This window comes from Tachypleus tridentatus, chromosome 7 (assembly GCF_004210375.1).
Source record: "Tachypleus tridentatus isolate NWPU-2018 chromosome 7, ASM421037v1, whole genome shotgun sequence".
Classification (NCBI taxonomy): Eukaryota; Metazoa; Arthropoda; class Merostomata; order Xiphosura; family Limulidae; genus Tachypleus; species Tachypleus tridentatus.
This window is the reverse complement of record NC_134831.1, coordinates 159,942,158-159,969,285: the sequence shown is the minus strand read 5'-3', so window position 1 is coordinate 159,969,285 and position 27,128 is coordinate 159,942,158. Positions and strand designations below refer to the sequence as shown.

General features: G+C 33.7%; 1 protein-coding gene across 13 annotated transcripts in view; it reads left to right on the top strand.

Moving 5' to 3' along the window:
* The window catches only part of LOC143257021 (E3 ubiquitin-protein ligase RNF19A-like), a 39,894-nt gene extending 22,500 nt beyond the window's left edge, over positions 1-17,394 (top strand). For 10 of the 13 annotated variants that reach the window (XM_076515078.1, XM_076515077.1, XM_076515076.1 and 7 more), the window contains 9 exons: positions 1,452-1,613; positions 1,814-2,016; positions 2,832-2,976; positions 5,655-5,817; positions 6,874-6,988; positions 11,659-11,802; positions 11,996-12,203; positions 12,665-12,799; positions 14,126-17,394. In XM_076515078.1, the coding sequence (XP_076371193.1) occupies positions 1,452-1,613; positions 1,814-2,016; positions 2,832-2,976; positions 5,655-5,817; positions 6,874-6,988; positions 11,659-11,802; positions 11,996-12,203; positions 12,665-12,799; positions 14,126-14,918 (2,068 nt within the window). In that variant the 3' untranslated portion in view covers positions 14,919-17,394. The remainder of the gene's footprint in view (positions 1-1,451; positions 1,614-1,813; positions 2,017-2,831; positions 2,977-5,654; positions 5,818-6,873; positions 6,989-11,658; positions 11,803-11,995; positions 12,204-12,664; positions 12,800-14,125) is intronic. The other 3 variants (XM_076515081.1, XM_076515080.1, XM_076515085.1) reach the window with 1 other exon arrangement.
* Positions 17,395-27,128: the final 9,734 nt, after the last annotated feature.

Here is a 27,128-nt window from a genome sequence, read left to right as displayed (position 1 = left end):
AAATTTACTATAATTTTCACTTTTTACCAGATGTTTGGCACAGATAGCCTAGCTGCTTTGTGCCATAAAACACCAAACCAATCAAACAACTATTTCAAGAAAGATACAGATTAGAAACAAATAGAAAATACAACCCTTATAATACCAAACATCTGTGTAAATATTTTTCCTCAAACAACATGCAGTTGCTATAAATAAAGATATTAAATAACTTTTTACTTTAACAAAGATGAGAATTTCCTGTAACTGAAGCTGATTTTATTATATTATTCCAAAGAAGGATATAACATGTGACAAGTCAGTCCATGTGGTAAAAGGAAGAAAAATTGGATTTTAATGAAAAATAGTTTGCTTCTGTTCTAATAATAGTAATAATGTTAAAAAGAACTGAAGTTTCACAACTGAAGGTATAGCCAGACTCTAGAAGAACAAGTGGCAACCTAAATCTTCTTCCTTCAGGTTCTTAATGACACTTATGCTAATCATATCAAATTGTCATATGAAGTAGGTTTTGTAGCTGATATACTAAAAACAATTATAAAGTGTGTATTCTGTTAATTACAAAAGTAACTTAAAAATCAAAAAAGAAGTAATTGAATATTTGGAATTTAAAATGCAATTTTTGTTGATTTAGTTACTCTAGTATGGTAAACAAGGAAAAAAATTGTTTGTAAACTGAACCTAAAATGTCATTTCATTTACATTTGTAGTAAAATTTGATCAATGATATGGGTGGAAGGATCATTTGAATGTACAAGGTGATTAATTTGAATTGTTGCTCAGAAAAAAGAAAAAATAATAATTTGAATATGCAAACTGGTAAAAAGGGTTTTGTTGAAGAAAGAAACTTGTGAATTAGACTTAACAGGACAGGAGCTCCATGCTCCATTGACGTTTATTGCAACAGACATACCAGCAACATCAAGTTTTCACATAATCCACATTATGAGATTGCACAGTTCTCCCATGAATGGTAAATATATTTTTATAAACAGCATTGAAAATACGTACGTTGTATTATGATTACGGTTTGCCCTTAAAGAAGAGAGGTCCACCTTTCAAATGTGCTTGGGTTATAGGGTATTTATTTCATGATTAAACTACTGTACTCATAATGATCAATGACTTGTGTGGTTCAATTCAACACAATCTTTCCTGAACTGTCAGTATGAGGTGCAATCTACATTTTATCACATTTTGCTTATTAAGGTGACTGCAAATTATTACTATTGATGAAGTCTCCAACAAGGATCTCGTGCCATGTACTAAAATTGTTGTCCCTTACCCCATAAAAATAAAATTTTGTTAGTAAAGTAGTATAACTCACTCCTTTTGATCCAAATCACAGGTATTTATTTATCTGTGTTGCAAGTTTTGTAAATTAATGATTGTATTTTTAACTTCAGGCTACTTGATAACTAAATGAGGCTATTTCTATATTATTATTATAGAGTAAACATCTCATGTCCAGAGTGTACTGAACCTCTCCATCCAAATGATATTCGAATGATTCTGAATGATGAATCTGCTCTTGCAAAATACGAAAACTTTATGATCCGGCGGGTGTTGGTGACTGATGTTGATGCTAGATGGTGTCCTGCCCCAGATTGTGGGTGAGCGGTCAAGCTTTGTTATTATTGTTTTAATGGTGAGAGTCGTGTAACTTGAAATAAATCTTCCCTTCTCTTATGGTTCCAACACATTCTCTTTTAACATTTTTTGTGGTTGTGGCTTTGTATATCTGTATTTTCTCAGGTAATAACTGTGATAGCTGTTGACTTAAATAGCAAAGGAAATATTCTTTTTTCTGTAGGTATGTTGTGATAGCAACTGGATGTGCAAGTTGTCCAAAATTAAAATGTGACAGGCCTGGATGTGATACATTCTTCTGTTACCACTGTAAGCAGGAGTGGCATCCCAACCAAACATGTGATGCTGCTCGAGCAGAGAGAGTTCACAACTCACCACATCCACGTTCGACTTCAGTCTTATTCAGTCAGGACTCGATCATACAGAGTAAGCCTGTAATCATTTCTAGGATGGTAAGCTGCAGTATCTGTATAAACGTTTTTGTGATTGATGCAATTATTTTACAATAAACCTGCAAAATAAATGAAGTATAAACTTCTGAATGCACAGTCTTTCAGATATAATTTAGGGTTAGCAATTTCAATAGGGAAAAGCATTATCACTTTGGTAACTGAATTCACCTTTTGCGTTCTAACTTATTGCAGAAAATACAAAAATTATGTGACAATAATAATGCAAGAATAATTTTCATTATTGGCAGTCACTGGGGTTTATTAAGTTTGCCAAGTCTTACATTCATTCATTAAAATTTTTAGGACTAACAGTTTTAGAATACTATGTAATAACTATAGTAAGTTGCTCTTTACTCTTGCTGTAATATTACTTTCACAGGAAAAGTACCCATCCTCAGTGATGGGAAAAGTTTAATTTGAGCTATCAATTTAAATTATTTCATGTATTTCAAAAAGATCAGTTGAGTTGCACTCTTCGTTTCACTTAGAGCCAAGGCTCTGAACTCTTTATACTGCCCACCACAAAAAATAATTGTCGAGCATTTCAGTCATTCTAAGAACTGTTCAACAATAACATACGGTAAGTCAATGCTAAAAAATATATATTTTCTGATATGAGTAATGAAATACACATAAATAATTTTTATTGCAATAGACAATATAATGATGTGCACTTGTGTTGATATCAAAATAATAATTGGATTTTTCTTGTGAAAAAAGTGCTATACTTGTGTTATTTCATATGCAAAGAATATATTGTTATCAAAATATATTGTTGGTTATATACAGCAGAAGCCATAAAATTGTGTCCCTGCTGTAAGGTGTTGATTGTTAAGATGGAAGATGGCTCGTGTAACCACATGACATGCAGTGTATGTGGTACAGAGTTTTGTTGGTTGTGTATGAATGAAATCACAGACCTGCACTACTTAAGGTAGGAAGAAGTAATTTGCTCACTTATACTTACGATTCATGTATTTGTCTTGTTTATTATTCCAACGTTAATGTTTAGCTGTGATAGTGTTTTATTGTTTGTTGAGTGGCATTTTAAAATAGTATAAAGTAAATGTGATACAATATTATGTATGGAATAAAAATAATTTAGAAAAGAAGGAAATATAATACAAGTTGTTTTACCGATAAACATTTTTTTACTTGAGAAATAATGTGATAAAATTGCACATTCACTTAAATTTTTAAAATATTTAATAGTGTTGTCATAATAATCCTTTCTCACAAGAAAGTGTTTGCATAAGATGAAATGTTCAAAAGTTGACTGGTTAGTTGCAAAGTTTTTGTGGTAATTCAACATACCATACTTTTAGATTTAACCCATTCACTGCAGCTGGGACAAATATTTCCCAGTGCTTCCCCAACCCCCTTGTGCTGTGACTGAGACAAATGTTTCCCATTGTTGACAATGTATGCACCTTCCTCTGCTGGGTCTGGGTTCATCATCTTGACTGTCACCACTAGATGGAGAGCTGACATTCTTTTGTCTCATTGCCTCTTCATTATCACACGTCTAAACACCACTTAACTCACTTTCACCACATTCTAAACTCTCTGGGTCAGATGTATCAAGCCTTTTTAGGGTTACTACTTGCCTCTCTAGGAATGCTGGCACAATCACCACCCAATGCATTCTTCTTGGGCATCTTGTTGGTTACTGAAGGGTCGAATGGAAAATGCTGAGAAACCATGAGATAAGATGCCAATAAATACTTTCCAACTCACTTTAGTCCCATACGTTAGGCACGACAATTTTGAATGATGATGGGAAACATTTTGTACCAGTCTGAGTGAAATAATTAAAACAACCATTTGGTTATTTATAGTTTTGTATGTATATGGTTTAACGTAGAGTGGCTTTTATTAGTTTACTAACCTTAAAACCTCACATCATCTGGTCTTAACACATATCAAATATTTAACTTTAATCAGTGTTTATCTTAAATGACAACCTCAGATTTTCTTGATTGTTTTGTTTTATATGCAGTGACATTTCCACATTTACCTTCCACTGCTCAGAATTAAGTCTGAATACTTATAACTCTAACAACCATATTTTGATACTCTTGGTGCACACAACCCAGATAACTCATTGTATAGCTTTGTGTTTTAACAAAGGACAGAATTTCTTTTTTTTCTTTTATTGGAGGATAGAAAAACTAAGATTCAAATCACTGGGAGTTATAATGAAGCAAATTAGAAATTCTTAAAAAACTGTATCTCAGATGGAGAGGAGCAGAGCTCTTTAGTGGAGGTCTGTTACCCCACACATCACTCCAGTAGTTATGTAAAATGCTGCATATATTGCTTATAAAAATCATGAAGGATGTTTAAATTAGAGGAATAAATAACAGTGATTGTTTAATTATTTAAACACTAGATTGGATATATCTCAGTTAATGTGATAATAAAAGATTGAAACAGTTCTTTATAATGGTGTGTTTGAATCAGAGGTCAAGGTTAATAGCCATGTTGGTCACATAGAAGAGTGATTGGCATTTAAAAAATGTGAATCAAAGTGAAACAAATGTTAGGAGAGTATTAGATGTTTACTTAAATAACAATTGTATACAGCTTTATTAATAGAATTGTACAAAAATATATATTTGTTGCAGTGAATGGTTATTGACATCTGTTGCTTTTATTTCTGTGTGTGAAGTGTTACCGTGTTTCTCCGATAATAAGACCTACCCTTAAAATAAGCCCTAGTTAAGAGTGGCAGGAAGAGGAAAGAAATAAAAAAAAAATTAATTTATTAATTAGTTTAATAGTTAGTTAATTAGTTTGTTTAAGTATTAATCAGTTAGTTTAATAGTTTACTAATAGTTTATTTTAAATGGGTAGTTTAATAGTTTTACTTTGTAACTTCATTTTTTTAATATATCAAAATAAGACATCCCCTGAAAATAAGCCCTAGTGTCATATTTTGGAGTGAAAATTAATATAAGCCCTGTCTTATTTTCGGAGAAACACGGTATTTGTATCTTTGTGTAATGCAATATTCTAAGGGTTTTTTAGAACCTGAAATACATTACAATAAAAGATTGTGTTAAATTTATTTGTGAGCATTTTGTATGCACAGATTGAACATTTAAAATACTGAAAAGAAAGGAGAAATGTTATTAAACAAATTACTGATTGCAATGTGTATTAGTGTACTGACTTGAATTAAAATTGGTTTATTTATCACTTTCTTCATAACAAGATATAAGAATCTGTTTAACAGAGTTGGAACATTTTTTGATGCCATGGCTAGGCCATAAAGTACCTTTTAACCTCAATTTTTTGGGGGGGCATTGGAATAATGAGCTTGTGTAAATTTAAATAATTGGACAGAAATTTGTAAATTGATAACAGTATTATGTTACATTATGTTGTAAAACTCTAATAAGTTACAGTTTAGGTGAAAAACTGCTGGCATATCTTTTCCTGCCATCATCATTGGTATCACTGTGTGGGTTGAAATAAAGGAGAGATACCATTTAAAACAGACTGTAGTAAAACTCAGAGTTATGTTAATATACGGCTCTGAACAGTTGTTTTTATGTGCTTCTGATTTGCAATCCACAATTGCTGTTCACATTTATTTTCACTCTGTAGTCCATCAGGCTGTACATTCTGGGGGAAGAAGCCTTGGAGTCGAAAGAAGAAGATTGTGTGGCAACTGGGTATGTTAGTTGGTGCACCAGTGGGTATTGCTTTGATTGCTGGCATAGCCATTCCTGCCATCATCATCGGTATCCCTGTTTGGGTGGGAAGGAAGGTGAGATCCCTTTTAGAATGGACTGTTGTAAAACTTAGGGTAATGCTGATGTACACATCTAGATTGTTTGGCAACTATTCAGACACCAGATTATCTTAAGTTACCTTGTAAATTATTTCAGACAACTTTTCGAACAGCTTGGACATCAAATGTATATTTTGATATTAAGTACTGCAATTCAACAAATATTTAATTTCAAAGTGAAACATGGCATATTTTAGTTCCTGTTGTATTTGCAGTTCAAGTTTTAAGTCTTTATGACTTGCACGTGACTGTGAAATTTGGAAGCAGAGACCTGAATTTTGAAAAATGGTATTCTCATTTAAAGTAAATTGTATTAATATAATGCGTTAGTAAATTATTATTATGAACTTGTAGGAAATACCTGTGGCCACAATGTCTAAATGTGTTAGGGATATTGCATCTATCATTTAAGATCCATAGGGAGATATCAAACTAATCAGTAACTATGGAGAATCAGTTAAGTGTATTTAAGATGGTTTCTTTCTATTTTAAGGTTATATCTTAATATTAAGAGTGACTTCCTTTCCACAACTAATTGCAGACAGCAAAAGGCAGAAATAACTGAGATATTGTGGGTTCAAGTGCTCAGTTCCTAACACTTAGCTGATTATCCATAGTTACTAATTAGTTTAACATCTTCCTTTGGATCTTGACTGATAGATAAAATATTCCCAACATGTTTGGGAGTATGAGCACAAATATTTTTGGCTGTTAGTTAATGATGATAACAAGAACTGGTAATGGGAAAATTTCTAATTTTTGTAGTCTCATTGTGAACATTTAGACTTGTATTTGTTTCATTATTGTTATATAGTGCTGATTTGATTGCCTATTCACAGTTAACATATGCTAGAGTATTTGAACTGTTTATGTATAGTTATTAGTGTGCCACTGAAGCTGTATTTTATTACTGATTTTCTCATTATTCCATCACTGCTAACAAGATTTTAAACAAACCCATGCTGAATGTTTGACTCCAGTATTCATATGTGTGTATTTAAGAGTATACATCTGTTTTTGGATGTTGTTTAGCTACATCGTTATCACGTCAACAAAAACAGTGGCAGACATAAAAGAAACCTTGCTGTCACAGCTGGAGTAATAACATCTGTCCTTTTGTCACCTGTGCTGGCAGGGATCGCTGCTGGTACGTAGTTTTTAGCTCTTGTGTTAGCGTATAATTGTATCAAATAGTTTGTTAGCTACATCTATATATATATCTTACTGACTGGCTATTAAAACTTCATCCATAAGGTGTTACATTTTAATGATTAAATAATAACAGTTGTTAAAAGACTGTAACGTTCATCAGCATATTCCAAACTTTCTTGGTTCACAATGCCCTTAGTGTCTCAGCAATTTTTCACGGCGCCCCTAGGCAAAAAGAAAATCCTAACAGTTCTGTTTATTACATAGTTAGGTCCAAACAACTTAGTATCCATTTGAAAGAATAATACACATAAATTGAAAGTAAAAACAATATTTTTATTTCATTTTTAAATAACCACAATTACTGATAGGATGTGTGAGCCTGTTGGGCACTGCACAGCTTCTCAAATTTTGGAATCAGATTGGACACCACCACCCTCATTTCCTGTTCCACATTGATTTTTGCACTATACTTGCTTTTTATCACAGCATCCTCCAAAAACCCAGCTTCTCAGAGATAAGACATCGCAAATGGAATTAGGATTTGCTGAGCTTTAGCACTAGCAGTAGTTATTTTTCTTTTACTGATATCCAAAACTCAGCTAGTTTAATGCTGTCAAATTTTGTTTTTAAAGTCTTGTCACAAAACAGCTCAATAAGAATTTCTTCTTCTGCAGAGGTAAATTCAGATGGAGCTTTAGTCTTGAATGGGTCTTGGATCCATGCAAACTTCTCCATATCTTCTGGAAAGTAATTTTCAACCCAATCACTGAGCTGTGGTAGGTGTTCCTCAAAAACAGATCTTAGTTTGTGGGTCAAACCAACTTCATTGGATGTAACAAACTGCTGTAACAGGGGGAAACAATCTTTGCCACCATCTTCATTAATTTCTCTTCTCCATAGTAATAACTTTTTTCTGAAGGCTGAAATATTCTCTGTGAGTTTTAGAATGAGCATGTTGCTTCCCTGCAAAGAGAGATTCAATGCATTCAGTTTTTTGAGATTGCACAGGTATGCCAATTTTGACAAAAAATCAGTATCCAGGTAATTTGAACACATGGGACAGTTCATTCCCACAGGAGAGCCATAGCAAGCTACAGTTGTAAAACAAAGATGTGTGCTCAGATCCCATATCCTCGCACAGTGTTTTTAAACCCTCTGTGACTGAGTTTTTATAAAGTTCACCACTTTCAACACACTTTCCAGTACTAGGTTCAGTGGAGGCCTCGGGTGCTTTGATGCAAGGGCTTCCCTGTGGGTTATGCAGTGGGTTCACAATGCAGTAAGAGCTTTGCTTCGTATGAGTGCCTGCAATCCTTCATAACAGCTGGACATAGAGTGATCACCATTGGTAAAGACACCAATGCACTTAGTCCAGTCTAAGTTGTTTTCACACATAAAAGTGTCAAGGATCTCAAACAAGTCTTAAGCCTTTGTATCTGCAGTAATACTTTTACAAAAGAGAAGGTCGTCCATAGTTTTGTCACCATCCAAGAATCATGTGTAACAAATCAAATTAGCACCCTTGTTACTATCCATCGCCTCATCTAACTGTAACCCGAATTCCTTCTCTTTCATTTTTTTCAATTAGCTGATTGTGTTGGATTCTATGACTGAGAGTATTGTTGGATAAAGGCACCTTTGAAAGCAGTTTTCCTGCAAATTCACCCACCATAATGTTCACCATATCCACTGCAGCTGGTAAAATAAGTTCTTCTGCAATGGTGTGAGGCTTTTTACATTTTGTGACTCTACATGCCACCTGGTAGGATGCTAGCAAAGCATGCTTGTTTCAGAAATGTATCTTTTAGTTCGTTCAATTATTTTAACTTTCTGGTAAAATAATTATGGAATTTACTAGCCATGTTAGGATGATTGGTCTCTAAGTGGAATTTTAGTTTACTTGGAAGCATTCACTCTGGGGCCAAAACTTTTAGACAATACATACTGTGGACACTCTTCATGATTGGCATTAACTGAAGTAAAACTAAAGTCTAGATAACTGTCGTCATATTTTCAGTATTTCCATTTTTACGTAACTTTGCCACTGGTCTGTGGTTTGTCATCTTTTTTTTTCATTCCCACACTTCTTATTAATGTTGAAAAATCTTTCCATTTTTATGCACAAGGACTAAAAATCAACAAAATAATTCAATGAACTTTGCTAGACCTCACACACTTGATCACAACCACCTTCAATTATTTTGATTACTGATGGACCTGGAAGTTGACAGGTATTTATATACAAAATCTAAGAAATGAGAAAGTTCACACTTGCATAGCTGAAAGTAGAAAGCAAAAACATATCTCAAACATTCAAGAATGCCATTGAAAGGAATGTAGCATGATCTAATGTTAAAACTGTGAACTACCTTGAGCTAATAGTTCATGTGGTGTTTGACAGATGTTGATATCGCTCTGTTTCCCTTGAAAATTTGAAATATCCTGCAGTGCCCCTACTAGTTTGCTGCAGCCCACAGTTTGGGAATCACTGTTATTCATTATTGTTCTAACACTGAGTACCCTTCATCTTTACATCATGTGATACTAGTTTACAGTTTAGTCCTGGCATTTATAAAAAAATAATTACAATATTTATTTTTTTAGTAATCACATAACTTAAAACAGTCGAAAGCATTATATAGTAAATCATGTTGGCATTTTGACCTGTCTGTTGCCTTTACAATAGCAGGGTTAATTTTATGATGATGCTGCATGAGTGATTGACCAGTCAAAACTAGATATAGATATTTTATTATCTGACAGTATAGAAATATTTTGATTCATCAATATTCTAAGGTCTATTCAGTATGAAAGGAAAGCATCCCAAAAACAAACTTCTAATAATATCTTAATCTAGTAGAGTGTAGTACCACAGGTCTACGTGTTGTATTATGTAAATAACGCGTAACAGTGTTTTTGTTTGAAATGTTTTAAAGGGCAAATCCATCAAGTACTCATGGTATTATTGTATTCTTTGGTTTTGTGTTTGTTTATTTAATAAAACAGCATTTTTTCTTAATACACACACACATGCAGCACTAAAAAAAAATTATGGATACAATGAAAATAATCTCTACCTGAGGAGAAGTGACAAGTTTTTATAATCTACACTATGATTGAGTGTCATCCAGTCAATCACATGATGCCACACCAGCATAACTGTGAAATGAAATCTAACCCTATAACCAAAAAACTACCAATTAGTTCAATAATTCTGTTTGTGCATTTTTATATTATTTCCAGTATTGTGTGCATGTAACTTAATTCTAAAAAAAAAAAAAAAAAAGCAACCACTTGATCCAAGGACTCCAGTGCATTTCCTTATTATTTCCAATATTGTGTACATGTAACATAAGCCTGAAAACAAACCACTACCAACTGGTTAATTATAACACAACATAGACAATACACTATTGTTAAGGTTACATTTTTGTTTCTATTTGTAGACTTGAGTTGTCAAAGTGAGAGTTACCACAGAGAATAAAGGCTTTTGCTGGTTGGTTGAAGTAAAAAATTTACCATTGACAACACAAAAACAAAATAAAAGAAACCGTATCTAGTTAAATGTCCAGAGTATGTGTTTTCTTATAGCAAAGCCATAGCGGGCTATCTGCTGAGCCCTGATTTTAGCATTGTAAACACGTAGACTTACCGCTGTACTAGTGGGGGGCAAATAAGGGCGAGCATGTTTGGTGCGACCGGGATGCAAACCTGCTACCCTCGGATTACGAGTCACACGCCTTAACCCACCAGGCCTAAGTGTCCAGAAGAGATTGATTTGACAGTCTTGGTAGGATTAGCTGACATAAATTGGTTACCAAAAATACTTTTTAGCTCTTCAGTGGCACAGCAGTATGTTTGTGGATGTGTAGTGCTAGAAACCTGCTTTTGATTCTCATAGTGGGAAGAGCACAGATAGCCCTTTGTGTAACTTTGTGCTTAAATACAAAACAAAGAATGCTTTAATTATATCCCACCCTTAAATATATTTAAAGTAAAAAAAAAAAAATTGCTTGGGTTGTAAATTTGAAGTTATAAGTGAGAAAGCACAAGAGGGCAGTTTCCCATTTTTTCTGTGAGACATACTGTACACATGTTCACAAAAATTGTGCCAGAATTCCCCTCCTTTTTTTGTTCCAAATCCAGTCCATCTTTAGAGTGCTTACTTTTTTTTCTGTTGATGTGCATGTGGAAGTGGGTGGGTTGGTAATAATTATGAACCTATTTATTCTCTGTATAAGCTGATTGAAAGACAAATTATTGTCTCTAAACACTTCCAGAGACTGTGTTTGTCAGAAATAATGGTTTGTCATGTACAGATAGCCCTCTCTGAAGCTTTGTATGGAAATTTCAAAATAAACAAACTGAAGTGTGTTAAAAATACATTCTACTGCATTTGTTTGTTATGGATGCTAGACTATAGTGCCAAAGCAGGATCTAAGATGTTTTGATTTTTTCATGTAAAAACACAAGTTGTTTCAGAATTTTCTTATCCTAACTTAAATGTGTAGTTTTAATTTTGAACTGTTTTCATTCACTTCAGTTTTTTTAAGTAACTAAATGACTGGTTACTTGTTTTCATAGCTTTTTATTGTAAATGTAAACAGAATCTGAAAGTTTTGAAAATCTCCATTTACTAATAGTGCTCATAAATCATCATACTAGGCATTGGGGTGCCCGTCTTACTAGCATATGTCTATGGAGTAGTTCCCATTTCCCTCTGTCGTTCTGGTGGTTGCGGAGTGACCACATCAGCATCTGGAGTGAGGTTTGAATTTGATGAAGAAAATGATATTGGTGTAGTAGCAGGTAAGAAGAGAATTCTCTACACTTAATAGTAGATAGAGTTTTTATTTGATGGCTGCAACTGTAACCCGAAGATTAGTTGAAATGTAACACTGTATTAGTATACAACCAGTTCATTATTCATGTATATCAAAATATAATTTTAAGTTAATATTAATGAGGTTTCCTATTCATTACTACCTTATTTTGCCACAAGATGGCATGAGTGTAGATACAGCAGCAAGCCACAGAGGAATCAACCAAAGTATTGGTGAAGTCTCTTTTGGCATGTCAACCAGCATAAGTATGGGCAGTGGAAGTCACCTGGAGCGGATTGGATTGATTCCAGAAAGCGATGGGGAGAGTGCAAGTAATACTGCATTAGCTGGGAGTATAGCCAGTTCTTCATTAACAACAACTCAGAAGTAAGTTTTCTGTATCAGTTTAATACCTTATGAACTCTGTTGAATTGGTTTCATTTAAACAGATGATATAACCAGGTGTTTTATGTTATTTGGTATATATTGTATGTGTGTCTGTGAAATAAAACTTGAAAAAAGTACTTTATGTATGCTCTAAAGACCACATAAATACTCAGTATATTGTTAACACAGTAATTCCATTGTACTTTCTATCTCTGTTTGTTAAATTCAAGTCTGTTTTGTAAATTTACATCTGATTGCATTATAAAAGTTAATTTTAATATTCTGTGGTCCAGATCATATACTTAAAAATTAGTTTGTACTTTTAACACACACATTTTTTTTCCACCCATAAGACTTATGTCTACACTTTTCAGCCCACATTATAAATTACTATATATGTATACTATAACCTGATAAATAACTATGAGAATGAACAGTACATAGAATTTTTTGTTTTCTAGATTAGAAGTTCAAGTTGATATTTCCTCCAATAAAAGACTCAGTTTAAGCAGTCATACTGAATCAGTCTCAGCCAATCTTTCTCTTGCTGATGATGCTAGTACTAAAGCCCTTGCTGGATCTCTACTTGGTTACAGGTAAGTTAAGGATTAGATCTTGTTACTTTGTTGTTCAACCAACCTTTTGTCTTGTGGTGATGCTAGTACCAAAATCCTTGTTGGATATCTAGTTGTTTATATTTCGATTAAGGATTAGATCTCATTATATTGTGAAAGTGTAGCAAGAATATTCCATCACTTAAAAAAACAAACAACTTGCTATAATGCAGCCAATGTTACTGTAAAGTGGAGATTTAGTTTTTTTTACTAATGCTGTTAAAAATTAGGAGTAGTAAGTATTGGTTTTCCAAATATAAATGTTTTCTGTGCAAAAGAATACTATTAAAAGGTGAAATTCTACACTTTGTGGCTGGTTTCTAAAGGAATGGGTTTAACAGTGTGCCTTTCAATACATAATCAGTATTTCATTACTGAATAAACCTACAAATTTAGGTCATTAGGATAATACTCTGTATAGTTACAGCCATAAGTTCCTTATATTATAATATACTTAATTTTTTGAAGTTTTGTTTAAAGTTAATTGCAATGTCTGAAAGTATGGAATATTTCAGTGGTAACAGTTGCATGAGATTTTCACACAAGAAGTGTATGCACCTAAAGGTTTAAAGGAACGATTATTGCACTAACTGTATTTTGTTACATGTAGTTGTGGATAAAACTACCTATTTTATTGGCTGGATGAATTCCATGGGTCTCTGAGGTATTTCTAGCCTATTGGGGTTAAGAATTCCCCCCCCTTCCCCATTTAGTTGTATTCCACTTGAATTTGGTTTGCTTCATATCTGTAACAGAAAGGAAATTGCAGATGTAAAGTTTGTGAAGATGTGATACGATGACATTACTAGATGTCCCTGATAATTATTAACATCTTAAACTAAACTGTTGCATAATAACAGGCATATAGTACATTTACAAAGTTCAGTTTGAGATAATGTCAACTACTTTATAAGCTACAAATTGTAATTGAACTGGAAAGGAGTACATAGTTTAAATAAATTTATTTTCAAATAACATTAGTTACTGTTGAAGTCTGTTCTTGTATAGAATTATTTGAAAGGTTTTTGTCTCAAATAGCTCAACTTGTGAAATACCTTTAGATAACATCATATTTCACTGGAACACAAGCAATGATAAGTTATCAGGGTATATGTCTTCATACTGTTACTTGAAGAATCTTTGAAAACATCTGTGTAATCTAGAGGAATAGATAAAAATTAGGATTCAGCTTTTATAATGCATCTTTCTATAGGTAGTATGTTAATTTTTAAATGATGATAGGAATATTTGTGTGATAAAACTAGTGTATTATGTTTGTCTGTGAAACAAGTTGTCTATCTTTATTAGAGATAAAGTGGATGTCCATATCGATGCTGAGAGTTCAACGGAGGATACTTCTCTTCCTCATGGTATACTCAAAGAAGGGGAAGGTGCTGCAAGTTGCAAAGCATGTGAAGCTGTTTCTATGAGAATAGGAGACTCTTGTCTCTTGTGCTCTTATGGTGAAGATGGGAATATTAGAGGTGTTGGGGGATATGGGTATCGATGGAAAATGTCTGGGCGATGGCAGCAGGTGGGAGTTGACAGGGGTCCTTTAGCATCCCGTATTCCAGAAAATCGAAATTCTGAGCCTCGGAAAGACTTGAGAGAGTGTTATGTCAGTTTCATTGATGAAAGTCCTGGTGTAGGTGAAAGGTCAGGAGCAGAGAAAGGTGTAAAACCAAAGTCAGCACTTTCATCTGGAGGTAGCAGTGTGGTCAGTTTGCCTGAGGAAACTGAGCATCTGTGTTGCTGCAAAATAAAGAAACTGGCAACAGACTGGGATGACCATCATTCTAGAGCTAGAAAGATATCTAGATCTGCATCCCTGGGCAGTAAAAATTTCTCAAAAATTCTCTCAAGTGCTTCTACCGAACTTCAGTGTGCCAGAACTAAATCTTGTGATTTCACTTGTGAAAAGGTAAACCAAAGAAAAGGTGAGTCCAGTCAAGAAGTACATGACAATTTAGATGATAAATTGTTCAAAAGCTTTTCTTTGAAATCCAGTGGGCAGTTTGTTTCAGCTCTTTGTTGCAGTGAGGAGCTAGGTTCTAACATTGAAAGGAACTGTATACCCAGACCACCTAGTGCCCCATATTGATCATCTTGGGTAGAAGGTTCTGCAGTAAGAATTGACCTTCTCAAGTTTTCAAGTGTGTAGAGTGAGGAGACAGACTAATTATTGTTGCTTGTTTGATGAAAAGGGCATCTACAAACAATTATTGTGTTTTATTCTTTGTAAACTAAGGAAAATATGTCAATAATTAAAGTTAGATAATGCAGAACTATAATTTGTGAAATTCTGCATGAATGAAAAACTTGCAAATCACGACTGGGGCTCAGAAGGAAGACTGAGAAATTAAAAGTATCCTTAAAGAACACTTGTTGTGTAATGTGTGTTTATATGTATGTATGTACAAATGAGTACAATGTATTTAAAAGAAAAAGTTATTTTGTTTGTGTTTTATGTCAGATGTCAGTTTTACCAAAATGGCCTTTATTAAAGTACATAATTTGAATAATCAGTAAAAAGAGCTAAGGTGTAGCTCTTGTCTTTACCAGTAAATGCAACAAGAATTTAAAAAAAATCCATGATTTACTTCATTTCTGTTCATAAATGTGTTCAGTGAGAGACAATCACATTTAAAACACAAGTGATAAATTTGGTACACACAATAACAGCTCATAACATTTGAGTGAAGACGTAGGAAATGCAACCAGTTGTTAAACCACCAGTGTTATTTGCCATTTCATAGGCTTAGCAAAAACAAAATAGCACAATGATAGTATTCATCATTGTTAGTTGAATAACCAAATTAGCCTAAATTCAATGTGTGAAACATGGGTTACAGTGCTGGTTTTAACTTAACATGATGTTTAAGTTGATTGAAAGAGTAATCTATAAGTAGGTTACGTAAAAACTTTCTTACAAACAGTCATATATTTCATTAAGAGTTTGTCAGATAAATTTTGCTTAGCATTTTAGCAATGCTGAATTTCCTCTACCTGCTATCATATACAAGAAGTTAAAAATTAGGAAAAGAGGCATCACTATAAAACATGAAATAGCATTTTGATATTTTAACCTACACTTCATTTATTCTTTCATTTTTTTAAATATTTTTACAATACAATCTCATTTTTGTCTGCTGGTTGAATATTATAAAGACGTGATCTACCCCTGGTGATTAAAGCTGCTGTCATGTAAAATTAAGAGATTTTGCAATTTTAATAGTAGCAGCATGTCTCTCCAAGACACATTGTTATATAAGTAAAGAAAGAGTAAACCAAGGCTTAGTTGGTTGTGTTACAAGTTGTCTTTGTGATGTCATGATCAAATTAAAGATACTTGAATCATGTGTAAAGTATAGAAGTGTGTTATAAATGTAAAGATTTTTGTCGATGTATTTAGTTTTTATCTCTAAACATGAAACACTGTCTGGTGATAAGTAATTATAGCTTATGTATGATAAAGCTTTTACAGTATTTTTGATAGGTATGTTGTCCTAAAACCAAACCATACGTAATGTTTGATACTAAATTATTCTATTAGAAATTTTCATCTCAATTTATCATCTGTGATGTTTGATATAACATCACATATACATTGTTATTCTTGGTAAAATATGTTATTGTATCTTATGGTGTGTTTTTGTAAGCTTTTGATATAAGCTAACATTTATTGGTATGTACGATTCATTATGTTTAAAGTGAGTTGTTGATGTACTGCTGTCATCTTTAAACTTCGTCAAATAGTAATTTCAGTCACTGTGGAGAAATAAAAACCCATCTTTTGTGAAAAAAACAAAAAACTTCAGAAGTCATAGTAATACAATCTTGTTCATATATTATGCTTTTTTTTTTTTATGCCAGCATCTCAGCTGGACATAATGGCAGGAGTTCTCACACTTACAAGACACAGCCATTGTCATTTAAAGTTCTTTGTCAGTTTTTCCACAAGTGATGAAGTGTATTTATCCAGTCAGATTAGTACTGGTGAAGCCAACAATGGACTAGTCAAGAATGTGATCAGTTGTTTCTGTTTTGTACATTGACAGTAACCTTTTGGATATGTGATAAACATTTTTTAAAATGTTAATGCAATCTCTCTCTTTTGTCTTTATGAAACATCAGTTAAAAAGTTAGTCTACATTGTTAATAAGATTCCAAAAAGAGTTGTATCTACAAGTCTTTTAAGCAAGAGTAAAATAATTATTTTTTGTCAAAGTTTAGCATGGTACTTAGAAATAAAGATCCAGTAATGAGTGACAGTGTAATCCCACAACTCACTTTATTTTACCAGTTGTCATTCATTTCTGGTTATTTTATATCTATGTTTGTTGTTTTGCTCATTTATCTCTCGTCATTCTAAATTTATAATGGATTTTCTAATCTGTAGAAACTCTGATAGCAATGATATTGCAACTGAAGACATTCCATAATAAACTAGGCTGATAACATGTTCAGTACCTTAGTATTATGTCTGGATATACTCTTTGTAATCTTATTCAGTGGAAATTGTATATTTGAGAACGCTGGGCTTGTATTAAAATCTTAATTAAACCATTTGTTGATTGGAAGTGTGTGCTGTTCATTTTACAGTTTCTAGATAATACAATATTGTCGCTGTTATTTGAATACCACGTGAGTCCATTTTTATCATTATTTATTTTACATTAATATGTTGCAGGAATATGTGTATATGCCTAATTAACTAATAAGTATTTCGACAGAAATCAATCGATAACTCCCTGAGTGACTGAATAGACACGATAACCTTCACTACTAGCAATGAACTGATTCAATCATAAATAACTCACTGAGTAAAGTGATTCATTTATTGACTTAATGAATACTTCAATGATTTTCGTATTTATATTGTGCTTGGTTTCTACATACTACACGAAACTTTTAGATTATATAAATGTTTTAATTTTCAGGAACTTTTCTTGTTAAGAACTAGCTGGCATTGCCTGGTGGGTAGGGCACTCGACTCACAATCTGGGGATCTCGGGTTTCAATACATTCACGGAGGTCGTCCATTCAGTCGTGGGTATGTTATAATGTCATGGTCAATTCCCTTATTCGTTTGTTAAAAGGTGAGTAATGTTGAGTAGCTGTCAATTCCCTTATTCGTTTGTTAAAAGGTGAGTAATGTTGAGTAGCTGTCTTCCTGTACTACATCTCTTCAAAATGAAAGCAAGACATTGAGGGTAACAAATCAACAACCCGTTTACCCAGAAGTTAATTGTTTCCATAAGATTAAGACTCGTTAAAATATTTTTGTTATGCTTGATATCCTTTTGTAGGGAAATCTCATGATTTTAAATGATAAATTGATTAAATTACACTGACGTTTCGTAGTTTATTGGAAATTTAGCAATTTCGTGAACATCTAAATAAGTTCACACGAAAAATATCCCTATTCACCACCAAATCCTCTCCACGTGGTTATGTGCCTTTTTTTTTTTTTTTGCATTCTGTGCCGTTATTACTCACTTGACCAGCAATTGTCTTTCAAACACCGGATAGTCATGCCAATATGGTGAAATCCAGTACCGTGGGTTGCTATGTAAGGTCAGGAATTAGAAAGAGTGTAAAGGGTGGATGGAATTTGGATTTTTGTGGGAGGTGGAATTGTGTTTTGCCACCGGGCTTTAGACACCTTGCGGTTACAGGAGATGGCTCTTGAGTAGCTTTCCGCGAAATTCAACAAACAATAACTTTTAGATATTAAATTTTGTGTCCTCCAGCAAAGAAATATCTAAATCAAAAAATTAAGAACATAACTTATAACTATATATTTAAGTCTAATACCGCGAGATTCTAACAGTTTTATGTATAATTGTCTTAATAAAAGACCCTCCCGTGTAGCTCAGTGAAAAGTCTGAGGACTTGTAATGTTAAAATCGGATTTTGATACCAGTGGTGGACAGCAGAGTATAGATATCTTGGTGTATATATCTAAGAAGTTACAGGTTTTATTTTCTTTGTGTATATTATTACTAGTTGTTGTAATGTTTCATGTATAACGTGTTTATTATTCTTCATTTGATCTTTGGTCTATTCGTTTTAATATGGATGTTAAATACAGAAACGTACCGGCAATATACTTTAAATATACTTTCGATTCTTTCCTTCGATTTTATACCTCTCATTTAACCTATTTTATTTTTCCAATTGAGAAAACTGTCATCAAGATCCTAACTTGTCATCAAGGCAGATCCTAACTTTTCTTTTGACACTCATACTCTAAAGTGGATTCTATGGTGTAGTTCTTTCCCTTTTTTTTTAAAGCATTTTTTAAGGGCGTAACTAGACCTTTAAGTCAACAAATTCGTTAAGAGGATTCAGTTAAACTAGTCTGTGCGTTGTGTTTAGCCTAATATTTGATAGATAATAGGATACGAAAATTGAAGCCACTGATCAAAAGACAATTAAAATAAGAAGTCATGGACAAATATTAAAAACATAAAAAGGTTAGTTTGAGATATCATCGAAAACTAAGTAAAAAATCACATAATTCGAGTGACATTAACAATATCTGATTTAGTGTAGCATGAGACGGTTGTTCAAAATATAATAAATTTCAAAACATTTCATCACAAAACCTGTAAAACAACGCTACCTATTTACAAAAATATAACTTTAAAATACCTGTCGATTGATGTTTCTTTACGGTTACAATATCTAGCCTTAATATTTAACTTTCCTTTAAAAACACGTAGCTGATAACACCTTCTCTTATTTAGAAACAATCGTTACAGCATAAACCATAGCACAATATTCTATTTTCAGTTATATCAGCTCTTTCGTTAGCATGAAAACACACTGAAATGATAAAAATAATCAAACCTTAATATATAAATGTGTCTGTATAGTTTTATACTGTGCCTAAAGATGGCGCAACATTAGGATCGGATTTTTGTGGACCCCGACCTTCAACGATCCAGTCCAAAGAATTATCTGTTTAATTCAGAGGTCGGAACAGTGACGCACACAATGAAATAGTGTACACTGTAATGTATAAATAAAAACGTGCACTTTACCTGGGTAATGGGCCATTTCTTTATTAAAACTCATCAAAATGTAGGGACAGTCTATATATTACCGTGAGCACTATATTTAGTGTTGAATTTAGAGATAAATTCGTTTAAAAATCTAAATCAAATAATATAGTATTTGTAACATATTTGTGTTTGAAAAACAAATCTGAACATCGCGACACATTTAAAATAATTTTCATTTTATATATGGTATATTACAGTGTTTAGTATATGTTTTGTTATTACACAATAACGTTTCTTAGGTTTCGTTCGTTAAAGTCGAAATAGTATGTTAAATTAACTCCGCACTATAAAACTGTTATGAACATGTACAAGTTAATACTAACCTACAATATCTTTTAAACACTTCAATCGGAAGAAACAATTGATTATTCAGTATTCATCTACTTCTAGACTAATTTTAGAAGTTTACTTCACATAATGTTTTGTTTGTTTGACGATCAGAAAGAGACAATTGAAAAGTAAACAAAAATATTCAGAGTTTATCAGCTGTTTCAACATTCCTCCTGTTTCAATGATATTCTAAAACAACTTGTTGAAGCAGCTTAGTCGCTTTGCATTTTGCCATGAATAATTAAATATATTATTATAAAAGTAAGGTTCGATCCCTGTAATGGGTACAGAATAGCTTTGTATTTAAAACTATCAGGCCGAAATGGGCCTGGCATGGCCAAGCGCGTAAGGCGTGCGACTCGTAATCCGAGGGTCGCGGGTTCGCGCCCGCGTCGCTCTAAACATGCTCGCCCTCCCAGCCGTGGGGGCGTTATAATGTGACGGTCAATCCCACTATTCGTTGGTACAAGAGTAGCCCAAGAGTTGTCGGTGGGTGGTGATGACTAGCTGCCTTCCATCTAGTCTTACACTGCTAAATTAGGGACTGCTAGCACAGATATCCCTCGAGTAGCTTTGTGCGAAATTCCAAAACAAACAATCAAAAAAATTAGGCCGAAAGAAATTTCATGAGTTAATATACTACCAATAGCTCCACAGTGGAATAGTGGCATGTCTGCGGACTTATATTGCTAGAAACCGGATTTTGATACCTGTGGTGAGCAAAGCAATGATAACCCATTGTGTAGCTTTATGTTTAGTTACAAACAAACTGACAATAACATGTAGAATAAACTGCGGCCTATGCAGCTGTGAAAAAAGTAGCTTCGCGGGCATAGATTAATGTTAGTCTTTTATAATTATTTTATTTTGAAAACACAGTATTTAATGAATGTATAAAGGCTAATGTGAGCTCCGTTTTGTATTACAGTTTCCTGTTGAATTAATATAGCTCTGAATAAGCAGACCTGACTTCAGGTGACTGCTATGAATGACGTAATCGGTCAGTGTCAGATAACAGTATGTTATAACAGACTTGTGTACTAAGAGTTATTAACAGTTCCGAAGGTAGAAGTACACATATCTATAGACCTTGTATAAGAAAAATAGTTCGCCTCGGATAATTAAAGGGTATTCTAACATTACTTACAACTTAGCCCTAATGTACTGGATTTAGTTACTATGTTCCATATGGATCCCACCCTTCCCCCCACTACAACACGCATAACAATTTTTTTATTTGATATTTCCTTTCTTCTTAGCATAAAAGAGAGGTTTGTTCTTATTTCCGTACAAACAACTGTTTAAACTGGATTTGCCCCCATTTTAAAAAGCTTTGTATTGAATTAAGAACAAATCCATTTTAAACAAGCCTTCTGTATTTTCCCTTCATTTCGCCACTGTTCCATATGTATTTCCCCGTAATATACTATACTATAGACAACGGCTCAATGGGTATTTCCCCTTGATATAATATACTATAGACAAAGGGTATTGTCTTCAGTGGGTATTTCTCCTTGATATAATATACTATAGACAACTCTTCAGTGGGTATTTCTCCTTGATATAATATTCTATAGACAACTCTTCAGTGGGTATTTCCCCTCAACACAATCTAGAGAACTATGTAGTTCCCTTAATACAATATAGATAATTGTTCACTGTGTATTTTCCCCTTAAATAACATAAACAAGTGCTGATTGTGTATTTCCTCTTACTAAAACACAGATAACTGCCCACTTTGTATTTCCCCTTATTACAATACAGAAAGATTTTCACTAGGCATTTCTCCTCAACACAGTATACACAACTGTTCACTTTGTATTTCTCTTTAATAAAATATGCATCTCTGTCGAAGTTCATGTTGTGTTTAGTGTCATTTTCTGACTATTTTTTTTTGCTTTCGTTCGAATTTTGATTCTGTATCGGTTAGGTTGGAGAATGTTACGTTCATTCATATTTTTGTGTCAGGTATTCCATGTTCAGTTTAAATTACATCTTGAACATTGTGTTTGAATAAATACAAAGAGCAGATTGTTTGAAAACAGACTATCAATTAAATTCGTGCTTTTGGTATTAGTGGAGAGCTAATTACCATTAGAGACATGTTGAACCCAGAATACCAGAGGTTAACTTGAACAGCGGATCTTTAAAATCGTGCTGCGAATCAGCACACATGAGTGCATACAGTAAACAAACCTGGAAAATTGTACAAATCGTTGACTTCTATTTAATAAAACTGTGCAGTGTCTTTCAAGGTTGTTTGTGTAAAGTCCACTAAGCTGTTTATCAAGTAGCCTTGATGTAAAGATTATTTAAAATCACAAACATTTAATATTCGACGTACGTCGTAGAAATCAAGAACGTACACTTGTTGCTTTTAGCGAAGTTGGTTGAGCAGCTTTCGAGGATACTGACACGTTTCGGTGACGTAAGCTGTTGCTAAGCGACGCGTACGAAGAAGTTCATCTTGTGAAGTGACATTTTCTAGTCTTTACTTGCTGTCGTGCTTCACTGTTTATGGATACAACTTAATTAGAAACTTTATTTCCAGTCTGTATGTAGGTGTAGTATTAATTTTCTCGTGAATTACAACTCATACAACAGACACGTAACATAAACTACAACTCATACAACAGTCAGGTGAAAACTTTGGCTCGTGAGTAACCTACTATTTAGCATGTTCAAGCTGAGAACCTGATGGTTCATTACTTACACCTGCTTATCGCGAAAACGCGCTCCGCACCCTCAGATCGCGGGTGTGGTAAAGGGGTGATGGTATAATCCCATTGTACAATGAAAACGTATAGCCTAAGAGGTGGCAGTGGGCACTATTTACTATCTGCCTTCCCTCTAATCTAGAAAGACAAAATTAGAAGTGGCTATGCGTAGATAATTTTTAGTGTTGTTTTTCATGAAAATTCAGCAATAAAGGAATAAATATAATGATGTAATTAAGAAGTATATTCATTATAAAATACCACTGTATTTTTGAACTCTGAGGAAGAAGCATTTTTTCCCTCATAAACACTATATTTCTGTCTTACTACACGTAAAGTGGTACATCTCTCTCTGTTTCTCTGCAGGTATGCTAGCTTTGTATTTATTCTACCGTAAAAGTAAAATTACAGTTCCGTTTGTCGGACTCTGTAATATTTAGAAGCATTAACCTTATTTTTAATTAGCGCCGTAAGTAATAGCCGTCTTTTTGTTTCTCATGAGATGTGATAGGTATGTCTCTATTATAACTTGAGTGTGTTATCTCTATTCTTCCATCTCTGTGACGTATAGTATCCCTATCTTCCTCCTTTTGTTGAGCTAGATAATTCTCAAATTTCTGTTTTTAAAGCGTGGTTCTTTGTTCCTCTTTCTCTTTGGTAAATTATAGCTTTATTTTCAGCCGCGGCATAACGGCTCATAGAATGGTTCTGGGTTTTTCGAGCACACCCTTTTAGCTCATAGCTCCGTCATCTCTTGACCGATTTGAGATCTAATCACCGTTTTGAACACAGGAGACCGAATTATTTCGTCTCACATATTTGAACATGTTCAAGGTCTCATAGTTTAATTTACTCTCATCTCGCCTAAAAGAAATTTCAAGTGCCGCGGGTACTGGAGATTCCTCTTTCTTTATACAGTGTTACAGCTCTTCCTTTTCTTATTTGGAGGTGGGGATATAGTTGTTCCCTGTTAATCCATTCATGAAATGTGCTGTTTATATCTTCTGCATTTTTCTGGTATGTTAGTTTTCTTTCTTTTTCATTTATTGTATGTGGGGAGGTGCTTTGTTTTTGATATATGGAAGCTCTAACCTTCTCTGTCTGTGCCGTTCCTTTTTTTCTTTGCTTGTTTTCCCTTTGTATAGCATGTTACATTTATGTTTATATCTCTCCATATTTCACCATGTTGTGCTAACACATTTCTATTATTTAGTGGTATTTCTAATATTTTTTCCGCTGTGAGGCACTTTACAACTTTGTATTTCTCTATTTGTGAAGTGTGTAACTCTCCCCCTTTGTATTTCTTTGCGTGGTTTGGCAGTTCTGTGTGACAATTCTGTGTTTCTTCTTTTTTTGGAGCCTTTTAGCTCCATTTTGTTCTCTCTAGATGTGTGTGTGTTTCAGTATTATAAGAGTGCTCATTCTTCATGAGCTCAAAATCACATGAAATAATTTGATAAATAAATCTAATCTCCAGGTACGTCTATTTCATTGTTGTTGTTTTTTATATCTGTATAACGCTACTCAAGTGTTGTCCCTAATTTCAAAATGATGTAGATTACAGGGAAGACTCTAGTTAACAGTACTTACCGCTAACCCTTGAGTTACCTTATATTACTGAATAGTGGGACTTGTAACCACGACCCCAAAGTGCGCATAGAACTATATATATATATATATATTTTTTTTTTTTTTTCTAGAAGTAACGGAACGTGAACTTTGATTCGAGAGATTCCAGTCCGTCAAGCTAACCACTTGACCTAATATGTAGCTCTCTCTCTGAAAAAGGGCCCAACATGGCTAGGAGATTACGTTAGAACCCATGTCCCAGCATTTTTGCGAGGGACTATTTGCGGGGCCCTGGCATGGCCATGTGGTTAGGGTTCTCGACTCATAATTTGAGGGTGGTGGGTTCGAATGCTTGTCCCACCAAACATGATTGTCTTTTCATCTTGGGGTCGTTATAATGTGATCATCAATCCCATTATTCGTTAGTAAAGAGTAGCACAAGAGTTAGTGGTGTTGTATAGTTGCCTTTCTTCTAGTTTTTCACTGTTAAAAAAGGGACGGCTACAGCAAGATATCCTCGTGTAAGTATTCGCGAAATTCAAAACAAACAAAAATCTACGCTAGAAATCGCGTTTCAATGTCCGTAGTGGGCAGAGTACGGATAGCTCATTGTGTAGCTCATTAATTAACTATTAACTAACTCGTGCAGTCGTTTTTATATAATGCTAGGAACTCCTGGAATTTCTAAGAAGACCTTAACTTTCATGAAATTTCAAGATCTTACACCATAATCATATAATGACTTATTTCCTTTAGTAAAACAAATGTATAATTAAAATATTAAAAATGAAGCTTACAGCATTGTTCTTTTCCTGGTTTATGAAGTTTTTGGATACTACACTACACTAAATCATATATTTTTCAAACCTTTGGTGGGTTTTTTTTCTGAGGGTTATGACATGCAGATGGGATTACCTCCTGACTATTATTGTCACTTGCTGTCCTGTCACTGAGGAAGTTCTCCCCTAGATAGGTTGTAAAGCAGATAAAATGGCAGCTATATCTATAGAAGTGGTATTGACAAGAACCTTGGGCTTTTCAGTAGGCTGACTTTTCACGAGCAAATTATTTTCTGAATTTATCTAGTAGCCATTTTCGCATCAATGTACTTCCAAAGACAATCATGGCGTATGTTTTTTTTTTGGTTTGTACCTCCTGTTATTCTGAACTCTGTAAACCATATCATTGATTCTTTTGTAGTACAACATATGACCCTTCTCAAGACCTACTTAACTTTGGAGTTTGTCCTCTCTTGGAGCAAAGATTGTATAGCAACACCATGTCACTTTCTTGAAATGTACTCTTATCAGCACTTATATGATAGCAATTTTTCATTTTTCACTACCTTATTTAAATCTCTCCTGGATAAACTTATGAATGCCATCAGTGATATTCCTTCGTCTTTCCAGACAATTTCTCAAAAAAGTTTCAGTTTATTCTGCAAATGGAAGTTGAGTGGCTAACTAAAATATTGGAGCAGCATCTCCAGTATGAATGTGATAAGACATTTGATTTGTTCAGCCAAAGTCATGAAATTCAAAGGTAAAGATATCCTGATATTTCACGAGTAATTAATGTAAGCTATATTATTCATCAGGTGCAAGAACTCCATATTTTTAATTATCTAAGTCTTACTAGGTGGTGAGATGTTCTTATGTGAGGATTTAATATCAAATTTTCTAAATTTTTCGTCAAGAGTAACTGCGTCTGATGTTCTTTGATATAGAAATACTACTTATATAAATTCACATCTTGCAATGTCTTATCTATATTTGACTCGAATTTTATGCTTGTTGTGATCATAGCTCCAATGATGACGTCTTTCGAACAGACTAGAGTGCTTGTTTGTACTAGATGTAAATGTATTCATACTACATTCTGGTATATTTTACTTCTTTATATCACTATAATTGAGCTCCTTTTTATCGCTGGAAGCTCACCTTCTAATGTAGTGATTGAGTTATATAGTATAAAAAGATTTCCTGGTCATAGATTGTGAGGCCATTTGAAACTACCCTAACTTTACATTCATTTCTTTCTCATGAAGTCAGTTCCAGTTACGTACTTTTCCTCAATATAAATGTCGATACATCATAAGGTATAGAGAAAATTCCTATAGTAATGGTAATTTGTAACTTTTCTCTTGATAAAATGTTATACCAAATCCTCTGATAGATTGTTTAGACAGAGTATTCATGATGAAACTTTTTAGAATGGACAATAACTGCCTGTTGTGGAGACACAAGTGTAGAGGACGACGTTTCAAAAGTCTTCCGCCTGAAGATGAAACGCGGAAGACTTTCGAAACGTCGTCCTCTACAGTTGTGTTTCCACAACAAGCAGTTGCTGTCCACTCTACAATGTTTCATTATACAAACTTGCTATATGCATCAATCTGTTCTCCATCTCTGGAGAATATTTCCCACTCTCTATTAACAAATCATATCTCACTTTTCTAATTGGAGAACAAGAGTCGATCAACATACTGCAGGCCTACAAACCAATAAACTGTGGATTGTTTTTTTTGTTAAGTAATGAACTTCTTATATCATTTGATATAAATGGGCTAATCGCAGCTAAGTTTCACCCATGAATGCAACTAATTCCTGGTTCCAACGTTGAGTT